Here is a 20,387-nt window from a genome sequence, read left to right as displayed (position 1 = left end):
GAATGTGGTAAACCACTGTATTGTATATTGCCACCTCTGGGTGGCACTGTGTATGGAGGCATGCCTCAGCTGACTCCACCCACCACTGTGTGGGTTTCGTTCAGACTTGTTCAGTCACTCACGAAGAAGCATGGTCTCTTCTTAGCTAATAAAAGCCTTATTCATCTCTTCTTTCGACTCGTCATCTCTTCTTCGACTCATCACCTTTTATGAAGTAATTGATAAGCGTATCACAGTATATAACACCTTTCATAGCCCAAAGCACTTTACATCCAATGAAGTACTTTTGAAGTGTAGTCACTGTTTTAATGTAGGATACGCGGCAGCGAATTTGCGCACAGCAACCTCCCACAAACAGCAATGTGATAATGACAAGATAATCTTTTATTTAGTGATTGAGGGATAAATATTAGCTATGGCACCGGGGATAACTCCCCTGCTCTTCTTCGGAATAGTGCCATGGGATCCTTTTACGTCCACCTGAGAGGGCAGACGGGGCCTCGGTTTAACGTCTCATCTGAAAGACAGCACCTCCGACAGAGCAGCGCTCCCTCGGCACTGCACTGGGAGTGTCCGCCTAGAGGTGCTCAAGCCTCTGGAGTGGGACTGTGGACCCACAACCTTCTGACTCAGAGGCGAGAGAGCTACCCCGCTGAGCCACGGCTGACACTGGGAGAAGGTACCCCCTCCATATCAGGAAACGAAAGATCTAGCCCTGTAGGTGTCTCAATAGCTTGGTTGGAGACTGTTAAACAAGGCGATGGGCGATGTGCATGTCAAACACCCTGGTGCCCAAGAAAATAAATGTTGTTGCACAGCAAGGCAGAGAATAAGTTAACACTTTTGTTGTGTTTTTTTTACTTTCAGTATTTCTTGGATAAACTTCACAAAAAAAAGGACAGGGTTATTTTGATGCCAAGACATTGCTGTAGTTCCTGAGGGAGGGGGGGTCAAAGGCAGGTTACAGGGTGTGTGACAACTCAGCCACCGGCAAAGCAGCGTGGACTACAACTCCCAGGGTACATTTCAAAGACATGCCCAATATAACCAGTTTAAATCCACAGGACGGAAAATCATCCTGTCACTTTACTGCCGCTGAACTCACAGCATGGCAGGAGACATCAGCTAGCGGATCCTTGCACCCTTTTCTGTTAGCAAGAACACAACAACAATATATATATATACCTGACATCCTGCAAGTTACCTTTAAAGGAGAAATTCGATTCGCGATGGAAAACGATGCTCACTTTTTTGAGGGTACCGAAAAGCTGCTTGAGGTGTGGTTTTCTCGGAAGGATGAGAGTCAGGGATCGGGAGACCTTCGCACCATTCCCAGGTACGAGAGACCTCGGTCTGGGCAGATGAAGCAGCGAGGGGAAGGGGCAGCAGGAATCCATTGGGGAATTTCTATTTATATATATATATAAATAATATATGCACACACACACACAGAGCACTAGGATAAAATGCATAGGATAAACGCTTTGCAATATTTAAAGGAACTTGGATTACCAGCCTGCCTGGTGGACGCCGTACGTCAAACAAATGGGGAGGGGGAAACAGGAGAAGGTTAAATGATGTCTTAGATTAATGGAGATTAATGGGTAGATCCAGTGGCCACCTGCAAATAAAACCATCGGTTTGCATCGTGGCGCGCTGGTATCGTGGAAATAAAACAAACCACAATAAACCTGAATTATTGGTAATTGGCATTTAAACAGCTTTAGACAAAACTAACCCCTGAATCTCATACTTACCTAGCTGTGGCTTGTCACATCATTTCTCCCTTTTTAAAGAGTGTGAAGATGGACATCCACACTGAAAATTAAGATTGAAAAAAATAAGTTTTTTTTGCGGGGGGTGGGGGGGGGGAAGTTTACTTAAATAAAATATAATAAATTATATATTATATACATTATACATTATAATAAAACGAATCCACTTGATGTCAAAACTTATTTCCCCTGCTTATTAGTGTGCTCAAGTATTCCTCTATCCCAACCCCAGACAAAAAAAATCAATTTCTGGGTTATTTCTTTTTACAGGAAAGCCTTTCATTGATACTAAGTCCCCATTGCCTGCGGCCGCTGTGCGGAGGAACTGCTGGTCAAACAGTGTCTCCAGACCCCAGACATATTTCCTGAGGCTTTTTTTTTCTCGTCCCAAACAATCCATTGCCTTCACCAACATTGTTCAAATGTCAGACTGAGGAAACGCTCTTATTCTTCTGACTGTTGGGGTTGGCGTTCGCGGTGTTTGTTTTCTTTACACAACCTTCACACAGCCCTTTACAATCTGTACATTTTTCACAATGTGGCCCAGTGAATGGGAAGGAAATGATCGATTGGTTGCTGATCTGACTCCAGTTCTTTTTGCAGGAGGCATACTACCCTCGGTTTGGAGCAGAAGTGCATTGGTGTGCTTGCATGCATGTGATCAGTTTGTTTGGGGGGGGGGGGGGGGCAGTACATTTTCAGGAGAGCTGAAGGATTTTTTAAAATGCCATCTCTGATTTAGTCAATATTTTTAAATATAAAACAATAAGCCAGCTTCTGGCTTGCAATAAATATATTGTAAAGTCACAGTATAATAGAAACATGAAACGGTGTGAAAATCCATTTAATCAAATCTATTAATATCCAAATTTCGTAAAAGCAGATTATTTGGTATGATCACATCTCGACCTATTGCAGAAAACAGGACTGCACTGTTACATCTATTAAGGGTGATGTCAAGCAGTCTGGTGATATCTGTGTGCGTGGGTTCTCTTGTTGCAAACGCACTACTGACTATTAATATTAATATCCAGTCCCGGGGAAGACTCATTAAAAATGCAATACAGATTGTCAGTCGACCATTTCCTATCAGTATATTTGAAACACGATCACTGTGCACTGGTCATAATCAGGGACAAAGCGCATTACCCCAATGAACAGTTACCCCAGCCTCACATGTTTCAGGCAGTGGTTGTGACATTCAGCTTGAGGCTGGCCCTGCAGTATCGGCTTCGCGGTAACATAACCGAAGCTGAGAGAGCTATTCTGGGAAAGCACGTTAAAACATTGAACTGCCTCCTTGATCTAGAACATGATCAGTAATCATTTTTTTTAACGAATTAACCAGGATAATTTTGAAGATGTCCCAATTCTACACCTTCCAGCACTGAATATTTGAATAGACAATGCTGCATGATTGAAAAGTACATAAGAACATAAGAATTAGGAGCAGGAGTCGGCTATTCGGCCCCTCGAGCCTGCTCCACCATTCAATAAGATCATGGCTGATCTTCAACCTCAACTCCACTTTCCTGCCCGATCTCCACATCACTTGATTCCCCTAGAGTCCAAAAATCTATCAATCTCACCCTTGAATATACTCAACCCTTCAGCATCCACAGCCCTTTGGGGTAGAGAATACCAAAGATTCACAACCCTTTGAGTGAAGAAATTCCTCCTCATCTCAGTCCTAAATGGCCGACCCCTTATCCTGAAACTGTGCCCCTTAGTTCTAGACTCGCCAGCCAGGGGAAACAATCTCTCGGCATAAGAACATAAGAACATAAGAAATAGGAGCAGGAGTAGGCCAATCGGCCCCTCGAGCCTGCTCCGCCATTTAATAAGATCATGGCTGATCTGATCCTAACCTCAAATCTACTTTCACTCTCCATCCCACCCGAACCCATGTGATCTCCCAAGAGAGGCGAAAAACCAGATAAAAAACCCAATGGCCAATTTGGGAGAAAAAATCTGGGAAATTCCTCTCCGACCCATCTAGGCGATCGAAACTCGTCCAGGAGATCACTCTGTCCCTGTATTTCCTGCAGTACTTACCTTCTGTACGAGGTGATCTCCACCCCAGCCAGGAACAGGCCCAATTTACTCTTGAAGGACTCCTAGCTGGCAGCCTGTTCCCGAGGTCTCCACTAATCCCTGTGAATAGAACCATCTCCTGAAATCTAACACAGAATTAGAACACAAGAAGTAGGAGCAGGACCAGGCTACACAGCCCCTGGGCCCGCTCTGCCACCCACAGGGCCATGACCGATCCGAACCTAGCCTCATGTCCGATTTCCTACCCACTCCCCGTAACCCCTAATTCCCCTTACTTCTAGGAAACTGTCTATTTCTGTTTTCAATTTACTTAATGATGTAGCTTCCACAGCTCTCTGGGGCAGCAAATTCCACAGACCTACCACCCTCTGAGTGAAGAAGTTTCTCCTCATCTCAGTTTTGAAAGAGCAGCCCCTTATTCTAAGATTATGCCCCCTAGTTCTAGTTTCACCCATCATTGGGAACATCCTCACCGCATTCACCCGATCAAGCCCCTTCACAATCTTATATGTTTCAATAAGATCGTCTCTCATTCTTCTGAACTCCAATGAGTAGAGACCCAATCTACTCAACCTCTCCTCATATGTCAACCCCCTCATCCCCGGGATTAACCGAGTGAACCTTCTTTGTACTGCCTCGAGAGCAAGTATGTCTTTTCTTGAGTATGGACACCAAAACTGTATGCAGTATTCCAGGTGTGGTCTCACCAACACCTTGTACAACTGCAGCAATACCTCCCTGTTTTTATATTCCATCCCCCTAGCAATAAAAGCCAACATTCCATTGGCCTTCTTGATCACCTGCTGCACCTGCATACTAACTTTTTGTGTTTCGTGCACCAGGACCCCCAGATCCCTTTGTACTGCAGTACTTTACAGTTTCTTGCCATTAAGATAATAACTTGCTCTATGATTTTTCCTGCCAAAGTGCATAACCTCACACTTTCCAGACATATTTTTCAAAATCAAATATTTTGGGTTTGAGATTCTTCAGATTTTCCTTTTTTTGCTTAAGCCCGTCATATTATCAATATTGTATCGATTTTAAGATGTGAACACGTTGTTAATAATGTCGCAATAGTCAGCACTACAATTGGTCTCAGTGCTTGCCAAGTTAAGGAGAGGAAAACATGTTGCAAAGCTTCCATTCCTAATACGATAGCAATTCTGTAGAAGGGTCTCGACCCGAAACGTTGACACTGTTTCTCTCTCCACGGATGTTGCCTGGCCTGCTGAGTTTTTCCAGCATTTTCTGTTGTTATTTCTTCCATTTCTGATCACTCTCCAGCGGGCAGACCTGGAAAGGCCCAGCGTGTGGATGTTGGGGAAGGAGGGAAGCAGGCTTGGTGGCGATGACCATCCTCTCTCCTCGCCAGTTAGAATACGCTCACCTGGTGAGCTTCTAGATGAAGAACAGCCACCAGAGTGATGTACAGAAGGGCTGTTAGTTTATTGCCTTCAGGAGAGGCAATGAAGAAAGGGGAGAATGAGAAAAAGACTTGGGTGCACTGGGGGAGTAGATTATGCAGTAAGTTACAAACCACACGCCTAACGTCTACTTTTCAATGAAGCTACAAATAATTAAACATTCAAGTAAACATGGCTAATAATAATTTTAGTGTAAAACCTTTAAAAACCAGCTTTCCTTGCCTCCTATTTTCATCAAGTATTTGCTGTTTTAGGAACCATTCAACATAGATGGGAAAATGAAAAGGTAACCCACAGTTGCCTTGACAACAGACCAATCACACCGACAGTGTATACCAATGATAAGCAGATGTGCTTCAAGGGTATCCCTGCAGCTCCTGTTACCCATATGTGTCTGCTCCCGCTTTGAGCTCCAGCTTATTCAGACCTTACCCTGAGCAACCCTGCCTGGGCTGCAACTGCAGATATTTAGAGAAATGGGAATATTTATCATTCATCATTGCTGCTTGATGATGCTGTATGTCATTCTATGTCATAACCAAACAAGAATACTTATTCGATGTTGCTAAGCAAATTACATGATATCTTGTCACTCATTGCATGTCAGGGTGAAAGCTGATGTAAACTGATGGCAACATGCAACATTTTATTTTTGGAATGGACCAGAAATCCGAACCTTACTCCAGTTTTATTTTTGATCTGCCACATTTCTGAATGTCATTGTTGTAGATGATTATCTATTGCATTTTGTTACAAGGCATCGCTACAGATACAGGGTTCGACAACATTAAGTGTAGCAGTAAGTCCTTGCTGGCTTTCTCTAAAAGCAGTTACTGTGACTGGACAGGTAGTCACAGTGGAAATGATACTAAAGCTTTTTGTCAGTAACGGCTGCCATCTTTTGTATGAAATAGATTTGAATGGAACAAGCTGCTGAAAAATGTGCATTGTTTGATTGTCAGTGTGACAAGGACAGACTGGCAAGATGCCTATGTGCTCAGGTAAGTGACAGCTATGGGACATAATACACATATGAATGTCGGACTGTTTTAAGGACCCGTTGTTTGACTCGTTCTTATTCTGAGTGTGATTGACGTAAAAGCTAGCTGGGCCTTGTTTTCCATTCACTTTTGTTTAAAAGAAAAGATAAGTTGAGCAGCAATTTCAAAACTGTAGGATACATATTTTAATTTTGGCAAAGTTCTTTTAATTTAATAGCTTCTTATATGGACATTACTGTATAATGAAAACTATCTTATTCAAGGCCACACATAGAAAAAGTCCTCAGAGGCAGGCTCCAGACGCATGTGAATGTGGGATACTTTGGAGAGTTAATTGCTTTATTCATTAAATTACAATGGGAAGACAGAAAGTCAGAACAATCTCCAAGAGTCAGAGGTATAGATATTGAGGGTTTGTGCAATAGAATGAATTGCTTGACCTCCCTTTTGGCCTCCAGAGGCCATTGTAACTTCCTGTTATGATGAGAACTGAGTGAATAATGGCCAACAGATTGCTGTGAGGTTCACAGGAGGAATGTAGGGTGTTGTATTAGCTTCAGGCATTGTTTGTGCACCCAAGACAGCTCTGTAACAGGAAAGGAAAATTTATACCACTTACAACCTGAAAAACTGAAGTCACTAACTGATTTAGAAATTCAGGCTGCATTCTGCAAATGTGGAGGAAATAGGGGCCCAATATATATTCTGTTTATACCCGATTTTTATAACTAAAATCTTGGGTGACAGTGCACAACACAGTAAATATGTAGGGTGGCATATTAAATATCTATAGCACAAAAAACAAGAATAATGCTTTTCTGATAGACTTTAAAAAATTAAATTAGCGACATAAAAAAATGCATATTGGCCCAACACATATACTGTATGCAGAGGCTAGGTACGATTATTTCTTATGGACTTCGCAACCATCTGTTCATCCCCCACATTACAAATACCAAGTTCCTTCCCCTGCCTCCCTGAATAAGAAATTAAGGAATATTGGCCTAGAAATTCAGTTGCCTTAGCGCCGCTTTTGAGGCGCTAGAGGGACTAGCGCCAGAGTTATGGCCAGTTTAAAAATTCCCTGGGGCCCTAAATCGGCGTTGCACCGGTAGCGCTGCGCCGGCACCGATGACGTCATCGGTGTGCGCAGCGTCCCGGTTGCCATGCCGACGGGCCCTAGCTCCGAAATTCAGTTGCGGCCGCCTCGCCCGTGGCAGCCGCAACTAAGACTCTGGCAACAGAGTCTTGCATGAGTTTGCGCCGGTGCATTAAAGGCCCCGCGGCGGCCGGCCGCTTTCCCGCCGGCCGCCTGCCCGCAGCTCCCTCCCCGGACTTCTCCCCCCCACCCCCCGGAACAGATGCAAGCCCGGCACTTGTCCGAGGTGCCGGGCTCATTTTTAGACAGATTTGCGCGGGCCGCGGCCGGGTGCAGGCAGCTCCTCCTTAACGGAAGGAGGAGGCCTGCACTTCCCGAGCCTGCCGCACCGCATCGGGTGCCGCAGCGCCGGAATTGCGGCGCGAAACGGCAGTTAGCGCCGATTTACCGCCGCAAAGACCCTTCAGTAGCGCCGGCAGCCGTTTGGGCGCGGCCCTGCTGAATTTTTGGCGCGCACAGGGGGACTTAGCGCCGGCACTAACTTCCGGCGCTAAAGCCCTGGCTAAGCCAAAACCCAATTTCTAGGCCATTATATCTAAGTTTGCTCAATGGCTGCACATATATCGAACCAGCTCACATTTGAAGGCGCCAATTTATTCCGAATGAACTATGCTCTCTAACAGTATTTCACATATACAACAACAACAACTTGTACTTATGTAGCGCCTTTAACATAGTAAAATGTCCCAAGGCGCTTCACACAAGAGTGTTAAAAGACAAAAAAAAATTTGACACCGAGCCACATAAGAAGATATTAGGGCAGATGACCAAAAGCTTGGTCAAAGAGGTAAGTTTTAAGGAGCGTCTTAAGAGGGGAGAGAGAGGCGGAGAGGCGGAGAGGTTTAGGGAGGGAATTCCAGAGCTTAGGGCCCAGGCAGCTGGAGGCACGGCCACCAGTGGTGGAGCGATTATAATCAGGGATGCTCAGGAGGCCAGAATTAGAGGAGCGCAGATATCCACTATCCCGTGGAAAGATAAAGGCTTTTCTAATTCCGAACCTTGCTCAAGACTTGGGAATTTTGTACTTGTGTCCTCTTGCACTGTGCTCATTGTCCAAACTTGTTTACTTGTTTCTACCTTTCATTATTTTGACGGCCTGTTTCATGTCACCCCCTCAGTCTTTTCTCCAGCTCAAGTAAGTTTAATCAGTTGAGTCTATCTACAAAACTTTACCATGAGATTCACTGAAATGTAGATCAAGAAAGCTAGCAGTCAGGAACAAGGATCCCACTTAAAACCAACCAGTTTAATCTTAGTCACTCAGTTTTGTCTAAAGATTTATTGTGGTTGCTGCAGCTACCATGTAATAAACTAATCACATTGTTTGATTTATTTTTTTCAAACCAGTTTTAGTTGCCTTCTTGATTCCTGATTTAAAGAGAGAAGACTTGCATTTATATAGCACCTTTCACGACCACCGGATATCCCAAAGCGCTTTACAGCCAATTAAGTACTTTTTGGAGTGTAGTCACTGTTGTAATGTAGGAAACGCGGCAGACAGTTTGTGCACAGCAAGCTCCCACAAACAGCAATGTGACAGTGACCAGATAATCTGTTTTAGTGATGTTGGTTGAGGGATAAATATTGGCCCCAGGACACCGGGAATAGCTCCCCTGCTCCTCTTCGAAATAGTGCCGTGGGATCTTTTACATCCACCTGAGAGGGCAGACGGGGCCTCAGTTTAACATCTCATCCAAAGGTCGGCACCTCCGACAGTGCCGCACTCCCTCAGCATTGCACTGGAGTGTCAGCCTAGATTTTATGCTCAAGTCTCGGGAGTGGGACTTGAACTCACAACCTTTTGACTCAGAGGCGATAGAGTGCTACCCACTGAGCCACTCTGAATATATAGCCACAAATAATAGCATTCATTCATAAGAATAAATAAATAAGAAATTAAATAATTCTACCCCACCCCACTAAATATACCTACAGAACCGGCCGCTGTATGTCAAAAATAATTCTAAGAAGTTTCCCCTGCCCATCTCTCTGCAGCTTTATGCTTGAGTTCTGCTTCAGTCTCCAGGTTCCATTGTGTTTCTGGGCTTTCCCTAAGTAAAAAGGCACAACCAAGTAATGGACTCTGAGAATGCACCAGTGTCAATGTGTATATCACTCTGATAGATTACCACTCCCAGAATTGTTTTAATTAATGCTACCTCTTTCTCCTCGGTCTAATACAGCGTTGGACAAGTACGGCGTGGCGTACAAATGGGAGATTGTGACTCTTGCCATGAATAAGTTGTACTGTAAATTATTATTTTTAAAATTCTAGGCTTTAAAGGCACATTGCAAATTGGGATAGAAAAAAATTCTCCCACTTACAGCTTTCCAATTGGAATTCAGATCCAAAACAGCTCTCAGAACAGCTGGCATCACATTTAATCACATCCATTGCGTTATTGAACTGCAATCTGAAGGCCCAGTGATTTTAATTTTAACATTCTTGTCGCCCACTCTGCCCCTCTCCTCTGCGACGCTGCGCTCCCAGTCGCCTTCCTCCACTGTGCTCCACTCATTGCCCCCCTCCCCACCCCACTGTGCGCCCACCCCCTGATTCAGAGGGGAAACCACACTAATTATCACAACTGCCTTCCAGGCCCCAGACGGCCTGTGAGTAATGCCACGGGAGATGAGTAAATTGACAATTAAAATGAATTAGGTAAGTGAGGAAAAGATGGATTTAATGTTGCATTGTGTGCTTCAGTTTCAGTGCACCTGGAGAGAGTACGGGCACTAATGAGCTTTTTGTTGTGTGATGTGTGCTTAGTACGTTTGCGCTCATAACATTTTCTTCAAATCAATAAATATAGTTGCAGCAATTAGACCGTGATGTGACGTTGAAATTACAGTCGCATGCAGGATAAATTTAACCCTTGCATTATATTATCGGAAATCAGTGAAGCCTGAATCAGGGATTGTGTGTTTTTAGTGCCCACTTCCTGGCTGACTGCAACTATCTTCTCAGCAAGGCAGCCACGTCTAGAGACTGATGAGCTTTTCCCAGTGTTGGCGGGCACCCAAGTGGGCAGAACATCCTGCTGTGCGACATTAACAGATAATCAAGATTTTACCAGGATGTCGCCAAGACTGGAGAATTTTAGCTACGAGGAAAGATTGGATAGGCTGGGGTTGTTTTCTTTGGAACAGAGGAGGCTGAGGGGAGATTTAATTGAGGTGTATAAAATAATCAGGGGTCTGGATAGAGTGGATAGGAAGGCAAGTAAAATCAAGGGAAACCCAAAGATGTTTTATAAATATATTAAGAGTAAGAGGATAACTAAAGAAAGGGTAGGGCCTATTAGAGATCATGAGGGTAATCTGTGTGTGGAGGCGGGAGACGTCGGTAGGGCTCTTAATGAATACTTTGTGTCTGTTTTCACAAAGGAGAGGGGCGAAGCAGACATTGCTATCGGGGAGGAGGAGTGTGAAATATTAGATGAAATAAACATAGTGAGAGAGGAAGTATTAAGGGGTTTAGCAGCTTTAAAAGTGGATAAATCCCCAGGCCCAGATGAAATGTATCCCAGGCTGTTAAGCGAAGCAAAAGAGGAAATAGCAGAGGCCCTGACCATCATTTTCCAATCCTCTCTGGCTTCAGGTGTGGTGCCGGAGGACTGGAGGACTGCTAATGTGGTACCCTTGTTTAAAAAGGGAGAAAAGGATAGACGGAGTAATTACAGGCCAGTCAGCCTAACCTCGGTGGTGGGAAAATTATTTGAAAGAATTCTGAAGGACAGGATAAATCTTCATTTAGAAAGACACGGATTAATCAAGGATGGTCAGCACGGATTTGTTAAGGGAAGGTCGTGTCTGACAAACTTGATTGAATTTTTTGAGGAGGTAACAAGGAGGGTAGATGAGGGTAGTGCATTTGATGTAGTGTATATGGACTTTAGCAAGGCTTTTGATAAGGTTCCACATGGCAGACTGATCATGAGGTTAAAAGCCCATGGGATCCAGGGCAACGTTTCAAGTTGGATTCAAAATTGGCTCGGAGGCAGGAAGCAGAGGGTAATGGTTGATGGGTGTTTTTGTAACTGGAAGGCTGTTTCCAGTGGGGTTCCGCAGGGCTCAGTACTAGGTCCCTTGCTTTTTGTGGTATATATCAATGATCTTGACTTGAATATAGGGGGTATGATTAAGAAGTTTGCAGATGATACTAAAATTGGCTGTGTGGTTGATACTGAAGAAGGAAGCTGTAGACTGCAGGAAGATATCAATAAATTGGTCAGGTGGGCAGAACAGTGGCAAATGGAATTCAATCCGGAGAAGTGTGAGGTAGTGCATTTGGGGAGGGCTAACAAGGAAAGGGAATACACATTAAATGGTAGGACACTGAGTAGTGTAGAGGAACAAAGGGACCTTGGAGTGCATGTCCACAGATCCCTGAAGGTAGCAGGCCAGGAAAATAAGGTGGGTAAGAAGATATATGGAATGCTTGCCTTTATTAGCCATGGCATAGAATACAAGAGCAGGGGGGTTATGCTTCAACTGTATAAAACACTAGTTAGGCCTCAGCTAGAGTACTGCGTGCAGTTCTGGTCACCACATTACAGGAACGATGTGATTGAGAGGGTACAGAGGAGATTTACAAGGATGTTGCCGGGGGTAGAGAATCTTAGCTATGAGGAAAGACTGGATAGGCTGGGTCTGTTTTCCTTGGAACAGAGGAGGCTGAGGGGAGACCTTATTGAGGTGTATAAAATTATGAGGGGCCTAGATAAAGTGGCTAGAAAGGACCTATTTCCCTTAGCAGAGGGGTCAAAAACCAGGGGGCACAGATTTAAAGTAATTGGGGGAAGGTTTAGAGGGGATTTGAGGGGAAATTTCTTCACCCAGAAGGTTGTGGGGGTTTGGAACTCACTGCCTGATAGGGTGGTAGAGGCAGGAACCCTAACCACATTTAAAAAGTACTTGGATGTGCACTTGGGATGCTCTAACCTGCAGGGCTACGGACCAAGAGCTGGGAAGTGGGATTAGGCTGGATAGCTCTTTGTTGGCCGGCGTGGGCACAATGGTCCGAAATGGCCTCCTTCCGTGCTGTAACTTGCTATGATTCTATGACCTTATTCCCCTTAGCAGAGAGGTCAATAACCAGGGGGCATAGATTTAAAGTAATTGGTAGAAGGATTAGAGGGGAGTTGAGGAGAACCTTTATCACCCAGAGGGCAGTGGGGGTCTGGAACTCACTGCCTGAAAGGGTGGTAGAGGCAGAAACCCGCATCGCATTAAAAAAGTACCTGGATATGCACTTGAAGTGCTGTAACCTACAGAGCTACGGACCAAGAGCTGGAAAGTGGGATTAGGCTGGGATTGCTCTTTTATGGCCGGCGTGGACACGATCGGGCTCTATTTTAATAGCCCTTTGGAGGCGGGTCTGCAGCGAAAATTTGAAAAAATGGCTTCATCCCGCCCCCACCCAATTTTCGTGAGTGTCTGTTCAGCCGCTCCCAAACTGACCCGACTGGAATCGGTGGGACAGGTAGTTAAGGCAGTTAACAGCCTGTTAATTGCCTTGCTAATCCTATTTTGATAGTGGTTTCCCATTTTCCTGCTTCTGGCTCCTGTTTCCCGTCTTGTCAGAAACACGCCAGCTTCAAGGAGACGAGTTGCTGGAGAACATGATTTGTAGTCATTGGTGGAGTGCTCCTGAAACATGGCTGACATTCAAATGCAACAACTTTGCTGTTGTAGGTTTGGGATAAGATTTTGCACATCTACTGACCTTGTGACTGTTCAAGCTGACACCCATCTGCAGTGTGACCTGAATGGAATAATTTCAGGCCACTTCGAATGTGCACTTGCAAGCTTGTTGCCTCAAATGAAATTTATAGCAAGGGCATGGGAAAAATATATGTCCTCTCATCCCGGTCCTCGTAATCGGGGGAACAGCAGCTGCATGGCTCAGCACAGATCTTCCTCGGAAGAGGAGGAGGACGAGGGGCGCCTTGCATGCCCTGTTGTGACCAATGCAGCATCCCCCCAGTTCACTGCTGCCCATCAAGCAGGGTATGCACACTGCCATATCATATTCGCATAAGCTTACTCTTCAACCATAGGTGGCTACCATATGGCTCTGTAATTGTAGGCGACATTTGTCCAACGTCATACATCATCTCTGCTATACCCGGTTATTTCCTATCACTTTCACCATCAGCATTACAAAAGCAAGTCGCTCTGAGCCCTCAATGCGCTTTTGCCATTTCCTAGAACACATAGGCCACACAATCAATTGTTTGCCATAATTTTTCTTTACCACATGACAAAAGGATCACAAACCAAGAACAGTCAGAAAAAAAAGACAAAACACCCACGTGAGTCCCCTTGTGACTATATGTGCTTAATCTTTCTCTTACGCGTGCTTCTACATGGTGCTACCCCTGTGGCTTCAGCAGATGTAGAGGCACCCTGCTGACTAGGATGCTGCACCTGCTTGCACGCCTTTGGCAGCTGTCCTCTGAGTTTGGGATCCTGGGAGGGCTCTTCAACAGTCTGCTCTTCCTGCAGCTGTGCAGGGGCTGAAACTTCCATCTCAGTTGGCTCTGCAAAGTGGGTCTCTGACCGAGGGCTCCGAAGTGGCATGGTCGTGTGAGCGCTTGGAGAGGAGCCCACATTTCCTTGTGTCCTGCCAACAACATGCCTCTCATGGGTCAGCCGCACCTCAGTGCTGGCAAGTGGCTGGAGAGCACCTTGCTGCACATCAGGGAGGCCATGAGGACCCGTATCTGCACTGGCAGTCCTCATCACAAGGACATCCATGAAGCTCTGGTTTCTCTGCTCAGTAGCTGCCCATCTCTCCTCCAGAGATGACAATCTATTTTGAACAGTCACCATGTTTTCCTGACTCTGGCGACTTATTTCCTTCATGGCAGTAGCCATCCTTTCCATGGCGGTAGCCAGCCTTTCCACGGAGGTTGCCATCTTATCCATGGTGGTGCGTTCATGCACTATTGCCTCCATTACAGCAGTGCTGATGTTAGAGATGGACTCCTCCATTCTATCCACACTCGCACTAACCCTGGAGGCAATCCTTTCAAGAGACTCCTGCACTTGCTCCTGTATTTCCCGAACCTCTCTTTTTCTGGATGGCCCCAGAGGCACAGCGTCTGCATGCAGCTCAGCAGAGCTAGGATCGCCCTGCGACCTCCGCCCAGGACTTTCCACTGCTGCCGCTGTCTCCACCATCTGCTGATGCTCACTTGTGCACTGTGATAGACCAGGTGGCAACACTATTCTAACTCGCGAGGGCCCCACCGAGGTGTGCGTTGCTGCACTGGTGCTGGGTGCACTGAGTCCTGGTGACGCTGCTCCCTCAGAGGCTTCAGGTTCCTGTGATGAGTCGTCTGGCTCTTCGTCCTGGATCGTGGGGAGGGGGGGCGCTCGATGGTCCTGTGGGAGAGTAAAGGCATGATTTAGACATCTGATATTGATGTAGCAGACACATCCTTTTCAGCAGATGATACAACGCGATTCTCTATGAACATCATATGCCATTGCAGTCAATCACTAAATATCAATGAGAGGAATTATTATGTCACCAACTTCCTCTAGTGTGCCCGTCTCTCCATCGCCCACTTCCAGGTCCTCGCCACCTCCAACAATCTCGTTTGCAGCCTCCTCAGCACTGGTCAATGTTGCCAGGGTAGGTGTTCCTCCTCTAGTCATTGCTCTCTCCCTCTTATTGTGGACTATCTTTTCCCGCAAGGAGGAACACAAGCGGTGTTTCAGCCACAGTGATGGAGTGAGTGTGAAGAATCCCTACCATAGAAGCTTTGAGGGAGATGAAGATGGGGTGAGGTGCCAAGAGGAAGGCAGCTCCCTGTGCGTTGTTAGTTGTTGTCACTGCATGACAGTGAGAGCGAGTCGAAGGGGTGCATAGGCAGGATGCTGAAGTGATTCAGTGCAGAGACAGAGATGGATAGGTAAGGGTGCAAGGTAAGTAAGGGTAAGGTGGGATGTGGAGGAGCAGGCTTACAACGCAGACTGCTGGTGATGAGAAGAGAAGGGAAGCAGATTGAAGGTAAGTGTGATGGGATACTCACTTTTGACGCTCGCACAAGATCATTAAAGCTTTTCCTGCACTGGATCCAGGAGCGTGAACAAACGGACCTTGCGCTGACCTCCTGAGCAATGTGCAGCCAGGCTGCCTTGGTCTGCTGAGAAGGCTTCCACCAGCCATCCAGAGGGAAGAGAATCTCTCTGCGCCCTCTTACAGCATTGACAAGAGCATGGAGGGACTCATCATTAAAGCGTGGAGCTGCCTTGCCTCTGGAAGAAGCCATTGTGGTTGTAGCAAAATCACAGACCACCAGAATGCAGAAGAGAAAGGCTTTAGCCTGAATTGGAGCTGTATAGCCAGCTGCTATGATGGCGTCATCAGAGGCGGCGAGCCGACCTGATCGCACTCGTTGGACCGGCCCGCGCGCCCCAATGAACTCAACAAGCTGATTTAATTAAAATCGGACATCAACAGCTGATCCCGCTGGAAGCGGCTCTGGAACCTGCCCACCATGCAACCCGACTCCAACCCGCTTCAGGAATTCAAATCCAGCCCGATGGGCCGAACGGCCTCCTTCTGTGCCGTATGATTCTATGATTCGAATCACTTTTGTGCTTCTTTTTCTGTTGAAGTCACTGGCAGAAGGTTTTAAAACAAACTGCTAAAATGAATGAATAAGTAAAAAAATGAATTAGTTTCACCATGTGGCTGTTTTTCAATAAGCGTTTTAGCAAATGCAAATAAAATTAATGAACCAGACAGAACTTTAGCGAGATGAATCCATACTAATTACAGCTGCAGATTTTATAGCTAAGTTTGCTGACGACACAAAACTAGGTGGGATTGTGAGTTGTGAGGAAGATGCAAAGAGGCTTCAAGGCGATTTAGACAAGTTGAGTGAGTGGGCAAATACATGGCAGATGCAGCATAACATGGATAAATGTGAAGTTATCCACTTCGATAGGAAAAACAGAAAGGTAGAGTATTATTTAAATGGTGATAGATTGGGAAATGCTGATGTACAAAGGGACCTGGGTGTCCTTGTACACCAGTCACTGAAAGCAAACATGCAGGTGCAGCAAGCAGTTAGGAAGGCAAATGGTATGTTGGCCTTCATTGCAAGAGGATCTGAGTACAGGAGCAAGGATGTCTTACTACAGTTGTACAGGGCCTTGGTGAGACCACACCTGGAGTACTGTGTGCAGTTTTGGTCTCCTTACCTAAGAAAGGGTATACTTGCCATAGAGGGAGTGCAGCGAAGGTTCACCAGACTGATTCCTGGGATGGCAGGACTGTCGTATGAGGAGAGATTGGGTCGACTAGGCCTGTATTCACTAGAGTTTAGAAAAATGAGAGGGGATCTCATTGAAACTGTAGTGTCCGAGGATCAATAATACTCAGACTGCAGGAGAACAATAAAACAGGTATTTACTGAACAGGGAGTAATTCAAGACTGAAATACAGAAGCCTGCTATGGCTTTATATACAGGGGTGGTCACTGCCGGTACTGCAGTATAGAATCAGTTCTTCTCTTAAAGGTACATACACAACAATTCCTCCCCTTTTAGATAAACAGTACATAACATTCATTTAACAACTAAATAATAACTAATTACAATTACAATTTTCTCTGTACTATATACATCAACTGAAATAATCATTTATAAGTTCAGTCTTTGAGGAGGCTTCCTGATCCTGACTAGATAGCGCCTTTCTCGAGTATCCTGTTCTTGCGGCGGAGTTGATTCTGGCTCATTGTCATTGGTTGGTTCGTCAGCTTCCAATACCACTGCTTCTGAGGTAGACGCAATCTGTACTTCGGGTTGATTACCAGGTGCACCTGCTCATGGTATGGGTTTGGCTTGTTCCTGTGACTCTAGAATCTGGTCAGCATGGCGTCTCACGATGCTCTCTCCAACGTCCACTGTGTACATTAGTGGTCCCTGCTGTGTGCATATCGTTCCTGGCTGCCATTTTTCTGTTCGGTAGTCGCGGGCCAAGACTGGTTGCCCTATCTTGAAGCTCCTGGTTGGCTTCTCATTTATGTGCTGGAATTGCTTATCCTCAACATCTCGTCTTATGTTTGGTTTGAGCAAATCCAGGCGACATCTTAGCCTTCGGTTGAAGAACATTATGGCTGGAGCTTGGTTGGTGACTGCATGTGTCGCATTCCGGTAAGCAAACAAGAAATTATCCACCTTGTGTTGTAGTGGTATGTCGTCATTATGCATTGCCTTCATTGCCTTTTTAAAGGTCTGAACAAACCTCTCAGCCAATCCATTTGTGGCTGGATGATATGGGGCAGATGTGTAATGCTTCACCCCATTATTCCTCAGAAACCTCCGGAAATCCTCTGACACAAACTGTGGCCCATTGTCAGAGCAAATCTGTTCTGGCAAGCCATTCCTGGCGACGATGGTCCGTAGGACTGCAATAGTTTTCTCCGTGGTGGTGGAGGACATTTTGATGACCTCTGGCCATTTCGAATGGGCGTCCACAGTGATTAGGAACATTGAGTCCATAAATGGACCAGCAAAATCAATGTGTACCCATTGCCATGGAGATGAGGGCCACCCCCATGGATGTAGCGGGGCCTGTGGTGGAGCGTTTTGGACCTTCTGGCATCCTGTGCATCTCTTGGTCATATCCTCGATTTCTTTATCGATTCCCGGCCACCACACAAACGCCCTGGCTAGGCTCTTCATTTTTACCCCTCCCAGATGACTCTCATGAAGCTCATTGAGCACTGTATCTCTCAACTTGGGTGGAATTACCACTCGGGATCCACACATCAAGGTCCCCTGGCACACTGACAGCTGTTCTCTCCTTGGCGAGAATGCTGGCAACAGTGAGTCGCCATGTGCTGGCCATCCCTTCACCGTCAAATCATAGACCCGAGAGAGTGTCGGGTCATATCGGGTTTCCTTCTCTATACTTGAGTTTGTAACAGGTAGACATTCGACTATGGTCGCATGGAATATCTCAACAGGGTCCACTGCAGGTGCTTCCTCTACCGTAGGCAATGGTAGGCGCGACAGCCCATCAACGTTTCCATGCTGTTTCATACCCTTGTACTCTATGTCGTACTGATGTGCCCCTAGAAAAAGTGACCATCTTTGCAGCCGTTGCGCTGTCATCACCGGAACGCCCTTCTTTGGGTTAAAAATGGAGACCAGGGGCTGATGATCAGTCAGTAGGGTGAATTTCTGCCTGTGCAGATAGTGATTGAACTTCTTCACCCCCCACACCAGGCTGAGGGCCTCCCTGTCAATCTGGGCGTAGTTACGCTCGGCTGAGGTTAACGAGCGCGACGCAAAGGCTATTGGCCTCTCTGAACCGTCAGGGAACTTGTGTGACAGCACCGCTCCGATGCCGTAGGGAGACGCATCACATGCTAACCAAATCGGTAGTGTTGGATTGTAGTGGGCCAATACTTCTTTTGAAGTGATTAGGCATTTACATTTCTGAAAGGCACGCTTACACTCATCACTCCATTTCCATGTTACTCCAGTTTGCAGTAGGGCGTTCAGTGGGTGCAGAATTGTAGATAAATTCGGCAAGAACTTATGGTAGTAGTTCACCAACCCGAGGAACGACCTCAGTTGCGACACATTTTCCGGTGCTGGAGCCTTGACTACAGCCTCAATCTTGTCCGGCGACTTATGCAACCCTTCCTCATCAATCATGTGGCCACAATACGAGATTTGTCTCCTGAAGAACTCGCATTTGGGGCGGTTGGCTCGTAGGCCATATTCCTGTGGTTTCTGTTGTATTTCCGCAGCTCCCCGTGCTGCTGCTTCGTAGGATACTGCCACGCTGAAAGCCTGTTCTAGCGTCAGGTCCTTTTCCGAAAGTAGTCGTTTCTGGGTTCCTTCACTCTGGAGCCCGCAGACAAACTTATCCCGCAAGGTGTCGGCCAGTCCTGCTCCGAACTGGCAGTGCTTCGATAACTTGCGTAGTTCCGTAAGATAGTCAGCATTGCTCTCATCTTTGTGCTGGTTTCTTTTATGGAACTTGAATCTTTCTGCTATCAGCAGCGGTGTAGGGTTTAGGTGTTCCTGTAAGATATTAACAATCTCCTCAAAACTTTTCTCCATTGGTTTAGCTGGGGTAATTAAATTCCGCAATAGGCCGTACGTTCTCGCGCCCATCAAATTTAATAATACCGATGCCTTCTTTCCATCGGCCACCTCATTTGCCTCGTAGTACATTTCAATTGTTTCCACATACGTGGTCCAGTCTTCTACCTCGTTGTCGAAAGCAGTGATACTGCCACTTTTCGGCATCTTGGGTGATTTAAAATGGCGCCTCCCGCGCTTTTTCTTCTTCACCAATGAATAAAATGGCGCCTCCCGCGCTTTTCCTTCTTCCCCTTGCTGCCACGCTGCTCCTAGCATTCTACAGGGTAATGGCGGCGACCCGCGGCTTCGGTGCGTCTCACTTTTCCTTCCCCGCATTCTATCCTCTCCACGCTGCCCTGTTCTTGAGCACCGACCGCGCCCTGTGCGCTCCACCCTCTCTCTCTCTCTTTTCCTCCCGACGACGCTGCACGGCCGCTTTGCAGAGCCGCTTGATCGAGCCTGAGCCCGCCGCAGTCCGGAAGGGTCAGCACACTACCTGCTACCAGCACGACTTGCTGGAACACCTCGACTGGGGAGCCAGGCCCAGCTCTCCACAGCCTCCCCTGCAACTCTCCGATGGATCCCTGGGCGGTTGCCCGCAGTCGACCTCCTGTTCTGACTTCGACCTCCAAGAAGCTTCTCTTCAGGGAAAAGATCCCCGTGAGGTGATGCAGTACTGCAGGTGAGTTCAAACCTGCCCGTCGCCAGTGTAGTGTCTGAGGATCAATAATACTCAGACTGCAGGAGAACAATAAAACAGGTATTTACTGAACAGGGAGTAATTCAAGACTGAAATACAGAAGCCTGCTATGGCTTTATATACAGGGGTGGTCACTGCCGGTACTGC

General features: G+C 46.3%; 1 protein-coding gene across 1 annotated transcript in view; it reads left to right on the top strand.

Moving 5' to 3' along the window:
• The first annotated feature begins 1,043 nt into the window (after positions 1-1,043).
• The window catches only part of LOC147103424 (S-adenosylmethionine decarboxylase proenzyme-like), a 119,411-nt gene continuing 100,067 nt past the window's right edge, over positions 1,044-20,387 (top strand). The window contains exons 1-2 of the mRNA XM_085962999.1: positions 1,044-1,336; positions 6,172-6,258. Of these exons, the coding sequence (XP_085819125.1) occupies positions 1,230-1,336; positions 6,172-6,258 (194 nt within the window). The 5' untranslated portion in view covers positions 1,044-1,229. The remainder of the gene's footprint in view (positions 1,337-6,171; positions 6,259-20,387) is intronic.

This window comes from Somniosus microcephalus, chromosome 20 (genome assembly GCF_052327205.1).
Source record: "Somniosus microcephalus isolate GS21.2 chromosome 20, FLI_Smic_1.0, whole genome shotgun sequence".
Lineage (NCBI taxonomy): Eukaryota > Metazoa > Chordata > Chondrichthyes > Squaliformes > Somniosidae > Somniosus > Somniosus microcephalus.
This window is presented reverse-complemented; position numbering and strand designations above follow the sequence as displayed.